Source organism: Sprattus sprattus, assembly GCF_963457725.1.
Source record: "Sprattus sprattus genome assembly, chromosome: 3".
Lineage (NCBI taxonomy): Eukaryota > Metazoa > Chordata > Actinopteri > Clupeiformes > Clupeidae > Sprattus > Sprattus sprattus.
In genome coordinates, this window is record NC_137922.1 from 22207042 (window position 1) to 22213121 (window position 6080).

At 43.0% G+C, this 6080-nt stretch overlaps 2 protein-coding genes across 2 annotated transcripts; one reads left to right on the forward strand and one right to left on the reverse strand.

Annotated features, from left to right (window-relative positions):
- Window positions 1–587: 587 nt before the first annotated feature.
- On the reverse strand, window positions 588–899 carry LOC308362673 (small membrane A-kinase anchor protein-like; the record flags this gene model as incomplete). Its single annotated transcript, XM_080835402.1, has 1 exon — window positions 588–899. The coding sequence occupies one exon, from the start codon at window positions 897–899 to the stop codon at window positions 588–590; it is 312 nt and encodes a 103-aa protein (XP_080691528.1).
- A 1157-nt stretch (window positions 900–2056) lies between these two features.
- mstna (myostatin a) lies at window positions 2057–4084 on the forward strand. Its single transcript, XM_080835971.1, has 3 exons — window positions 2057–2475; window positions 2943–3313; window positions 3488–4084. The coding sequence occupies exons 1-3, from the start codon at window positions 2079–2081 to the stop codon at window positions 3866–3868; spliced, it is 1149 nt and encodes a 382-aa protein (XP_080692097.1). The 5' UTR covers window positions 2057–2078; the 3' UTR covers window positions 3869–4084.
- Window positions 4085–6080: the final 1996 nt, after the last annotated feature.

Below are 6080 nucleotides of genomic sequence, written 5' to 3' on the forward strand. Positions count from 1 at the left end.
AAAAGGGTTTCACTTTATTACCACAACCTTTCACAGATCCTGTCACCCCAAGTCTTCAGCTTTGTTGCCTCGACATTTCTACTGTACTGGGATCTGCTCTGAGGTACAGTTAAAGGGGCAGCCATCAATGCCCTTCTGTTCCACTTGGCACAGGATGAGAGCGTGCATGCCTCTGTGCACTTCCTCCTCGGGGATTATCAGCAGGACAGGACAGGACACTGACAATAACCAGAGCAACTGAAAAAAGGGAACTATTCTCAACAGGAGTAGTACAGAAACATTTGTGTATTTACTGAGCTTGAAATGGAACCCAGGAATGCCAGTGTTCCTATCTGAGCTTGACCCATATTTACACCACAAACAAGAACAGCGAGGCAATACAAATGAGGGTGCGCTGAATAATGGCTGAACAACCACATTGTTCACTCCCTGAGCCCCAAAGAGAGAAGAGCCATGAATCAAAGCACACTACGTATTACACAAAGGGCCAAAGATCTCGTTAGTGGGACTGAATTTTACCTGGGACATATTTTGCACGAAATGGGCAGCTACCAATATGTGAAAATAACCTGGTAATTGGGAGAGAGTCAAGTTGGTTGGTCAAGTTCAAAGACTGGTGGCAGGTCGGCGTCGATATAAGGGATATCTCGATACAGTCTGTCTAACTCATCCCACTGCCGCACAGCCAAAGCCACGATCTCCTCGGCCATCATGTGAGCGTAGTCCAGCAGCAACAGGTTAGTGGATGGAGCAGGTGACGAGCCCTTGAGCAACCCAGAGTCATAGTCCTGCAACAAGGCTGTGCTCTCGTCCTCCACAGAGTCCAAAACAAGGACAGCCTTCCCTTCAAAGCAATTGTCCAGAACAGGGAGGCTGTGCTTTGATTTAAGGCATCCCATGGTAAGACTAAGAGTCCTTTTATGAAGAGGACGACGATGGAGGATGTGAGCTTGGTCCAGTGACGGGACCCACAAGACAGCAGCAAGCAAACTCCCTTAAATCTTTGAGGTCTCGCCAGAGAGTTGCACGTGCAGAACTCAACTCATCTTCACGGTGGTGTTGAAGGAGATGGATGAGAAAAGGGTTTCAGCATCAAGGCATGATTACAAAGATTTGGATAACATGATTACAACTTATTTTTTATAAAACCTTAGGCTGTTAAGTTATAAGATTATAATTAGTAATAATTTTGAGAAAATGTGGTTATTTTTCTAAATGCCAAAATCGTCACTTTAGTTAGTCACCCATTCTAAATATGCTGTTGATGTCCTCTGTAGAAGACATATCGTTCAGTTTTCCGAAATGGACATCATTAATTGCTTATACTTATTAAATCAAACAAATATATTTACCATTCTCAAATCCGTGAGTTGCTTGCGCTTGCTATAGTTGTCCATAGACAACACCAGCTGGCAAGCCGCTTGCAGTGCAAAGACGCGTTCACACTTTTTCGTACTTGTGCAAGAATACTCAAACAATCTCAACACTTCAGCCAGACTCCGGACATTTAACTAAGGCAGGAATCAGTAGAACAGTAGCGCCCTCAAGCGGTTTGGCAGTGATACACTAAACTGAAAACTCATGTCATACAGAGAGACATCCGAGGCTGTTACTGATCGAAATACAATAAGATAATGCATACACTGCAAATAAATATATTTAACTGGGCAAAGGGTTCAATACTAGCAATAAGGGTTAATAATAAATTTGCATAGAAATGGCAAACATTCATAAAATGAGGACTAGAGTTGGCCCAGGATTTCAAATAAAAAAAAGTGGGTAGTGCAAAGATGTTGTTCTCACAAAGAATATCATAAGGGGATAGTGATAAGCAATAAATGATTAAAATAGTACAGTTATGCCTACCGTCAAAATGCTATCATTTGTTTTTGTAACTCTGGATCATGCATCAGTTATTGGTGTTAGGCTTTAAACTTTGACGAATTACATCTGACATTATTTCGGCCAATCATGGGATCTTGACGACATATCAAGGAAGTGGTTGTATAAAGCAGTTCGTTGTGCAACACCGTGCCTTTCACTGGTGCAGGCGAATCAGGAGCTGAAGAATAGCCAAAATGATCGCTACCACGGCCAACCGCAGCTTAAGCGACATCATGCTTTTCTTGGTGTACCTGAGTTTCTTATGCGTGTTTGGAGCAACCTGTTCAGGCAATTCCACAACACCTCAGCCAATAACGACGGAGGATACCGAGCAGTGCTCCACATGCGAGTTCAGGCAGCAGAGCAAACTGATGAGACTCCACACCATCAAGTCCCAAATTCTAAGCATCCTCCGACTCGAACAGGCTCCAAACATCAGCCGGGACATGATAAGACAACTCTTGCCAAAAGCGCCTCCCTTACAGGAACTCTTGAGCCAGTATGATCTCCAGCTGGACGACAGGAAAGTTGTGGCGACTGACGATGGGGAGCACGCCACAACTGAAACCATCATAACCATGGCCACAGAGCGTAAGTTTTTCGCACCGGATCTTTACTCTTCATACATTTAGATCCTGTCATAAAGTGTTTGCATAAGCACAGGTCATCCACTTATGTAAAGAAGACAACAAAAGATAAAAGTACTGTCAACAGTAAGCATATTTATTAGTTTGAAATAACCCGGGGCGCACCGTTGCGCCACCCCGAGGTGCGTAAAATATGGAAAGCACTATGTGGTAATTAATACTAGGCCTACCGAGTACAGAACCTTTGTTGATCTCTTTCTGTGGTACATTTTAAGCCAAATCTATACTTGAAAAATTCATCATACTTCTGGCTCTCTGCACCTAGCCGTTTTGCGCTCTAATTAGGCGGCACTGGCATGGCCAAATTTGCATTGACTGTTGTGCATTGGTATGCATTTGACGACAACAGTAGTTTATTTTTCTCCTGCATTACAGGTAGCATTTCAATATGTATTATCTTCCTTTCAACAGCCCAATCAATCGCCCAAATAAACGGAATGCCAAGATGTTGTTTATTTTCCCTCAGTTCGAAGATATTACCCAACAACATCTTGAAGGCGCAGCTGTGGATACATCTGCGGGCGACCGTAGAAGCCACTACTGTCTTCTTGCAAATTTCTCGTCTTAAACCACTGTCAGAGGGCAAAACTAAGGCTATTATTAGGTCCCTGAAAATCGAGGTAGATGCAGAGACCAGCTCTTGGCAAAGCATCGACATGAATCAGCTTCTCCAGTCTTGGCTGAAACAACCCGAGACCAACCTTGGTATCGAGATCAGGGCGTTTGATTCCAAAGGAGTGGACCTGGCCGTTACCTCTGCTGAATCTGGCTCGGAGGGACTGGTGAGATTTCTGTCAAATGTCTGTGGAGAGTAAAGATTTTCAGATGCTCAGATAGAAAGAAAGACACGCATGGCTCTGCACATAATTGTTCTGTCTGTAATTCGTGCATTTACATAATTTGTACACATCTCTCATCATCTCACATCTCTTATAATGTATTTTCCATATTCTCAGAAACCTTTTATAGAAGTGAAAATAGCTGAGACGCCCAAGCGGTCAAAGCGAGACAATGGCCTTGACTGCGACGAGAACTCCCCCGAGTCCCGCTGCTGCCGCTACCCTCTTACCGTGGACTTCGAGGACTTCGGCTGGGACTGGATTATTGCGCCGAAGCGCTACAAGGCCAACTACTGCTCGGGGGAGTGCGAGTACATGCACCTACAGAAGTACCCACACACTCACCTTGTGAACAAGGCTAATCCACGGGGTACCGCTGGACCCTGCTGCACTCCTACCAAAATGTCTCCTATCAATATGCTCTATTTCAATCGCAAAGAACAGATTATCTACGGAAAGATACCCTCAATGGTGGTGGACGTATGTGGCTGCTCCTAGACTTTTTTCACGGCATTGGTCTTAATTGGAAACTTAAAAAAGGGATCTTCAGGATTTCAGCCGTATGTCGATACAGATTTACCGCATGTTGACGGATGCATCAATTAAATAACATCCATCACCCTGTAGCGGACATTTTAAGGGAAACAAACTGTCTTACAAACTGTCCAAGTTCATCATCCATTTAATAATTCTAAAGACAGAAGTCCACATAATACAATATATTACAGAAATGTATGTGTATTTTAAATGTTAAATATATTCATTTGACATAGGCTAAAGGAATGTTGGTTGTTTCATAGATCAGGATTACAAAGAACAAACTTGCAGATCTAATATTGCGGAATAATGGAAGTATAAAGAGAAATTGAGACAAACACGTATGACCCTTCTATTCTAGTGACACTCTTACAGTGACATCTGGCCGGCCTAGTTGGTTATGTAAACGGAGACAAATAAGTGATGCTCTGTGAGAGCAACTTTACCCTAAAATGCTCTTTCTCCCCCAATAACCCCAAAACAAAACGCAATTACTGATGCTGCTCTCACCCCGCGGCTTGTCAACAAGGCCGGAGCACTTTGGTTTAAGGACGTGAACCTGGCCGTGGTCCCTCCGGATTGTTTTACTCTTGTGTGCGCTCTGGCTGTGTCCACTGCAGACCAGGAGACCTCTCCGAGGACACACTGACATGTGCAACAACAGATGTTTCTCACTGGGAACCTTCTCCAAAAATGTCAGTTATATCTCCATTTAAAAAGGCCAGCAACAATAAAAGTAATTTGACATTTGAATCGGACGCTAACACTATGCACAGAAAACAATGCCATGAGCATTCTTTTGGAGCACGGATACTGAAATAAAATCCGTTCTTGAAGGTCAAATTACAGAGATGCGGCTGAACTCGAGGAACGCGAGGGTGAAAAGAAATATTTTGCAATCCAGAATGTGCGATCAGAGGGGGTCAGACTTGGAACATAAGCGGACATCATAATACAGCGTCCAACTGTTTAGTGAGCGGGGCTGTTCTCCTAAAGCAGCCAAGATAACCAAGTCTTTAGAAATATCTGTTGTCTGAGAAAATATTATTGGGATCACTTCGAACATGCAGTCAGCATAAAGTGCTTTGAGGGAGCAACGATGAACTTGCACCAAGCTTTCGTTTAAAATGTGATGGGAAGTTCACACTTCAGCAAAGGTCATCGTTCAGGGAGTGCAACTAAAACATGCTTGCAATCAGAAGATGTTGTAAAAAAAGAGCTGAAGTAATAGCACCCTTTGGCTGAATGCCTAATCCCAGTCCTGATTTGAGAGCCACGGGGCATCTACAGCTGATGTGAGATGAATTACCTCATGTAGATGGTTGTGTCAACAATCAAAAAGGACTCCCTTTTCTACGTGTCTATTTTGTGGAATGTTTCATACCAGACAATCAGTTGAGTTGGGTCCACTGGGGCTAAGTTGAACCCTTTTCAAAATAGATGTAACATACCCCCAGCACTCAAAGGTGGTGTTAAAACTGCACCAAATGAAACAGATGCAGTCATGGGTCAATCATTTCTAATAATTGTGCCTCTTGAATAACAGAGAACAATTCTACTTCCTACACCTTTAACAGTCCTCTTACGGAGCATTAGGACATTTCCAGTGGCCAGCTGTGGTAATCGTCCTTGCACTTTGGTCTGAGAGACTAGTCTAGATGACATTTAAATGGGCTGCAAGTCAGTGAGGCACAAATATTTTTGTTCAAATGGACAAGTGGTAGCTTCCAGCGTCATGAAGACTACTGCTTAACTGTGTGGTGACAATCAACCCATACTTAACTGATATACTGAATCCATGAGGAACTGTTAACCATGTTAAAGCTAGGTTACAATAATACCAATAAACACAAACACTGGGTACTCACTTAAGACTGATTACAGCTCCACATTGTGTATCCAAGCTGCAGACCGACCGACCGACCAGACTTACCTACGCAAAGGGCTGCTTGTCCTTTGAACCTTGTGTGCAAGTTCCAAGGTTATACCGATCATATATTGTGCCAGAGTTCTGACAACTGACGTTCATCATTAAACAACTAATTATAAACCAGTGTCACTTGAATAAAATATGCATTTATAAATATTACTTTATTGCAGCAAGGAGTGTCATCCTCCCCCAAAATAAAACCAGAAAACATATGATGAAGTAGTTGGTAACAGTATATAATGT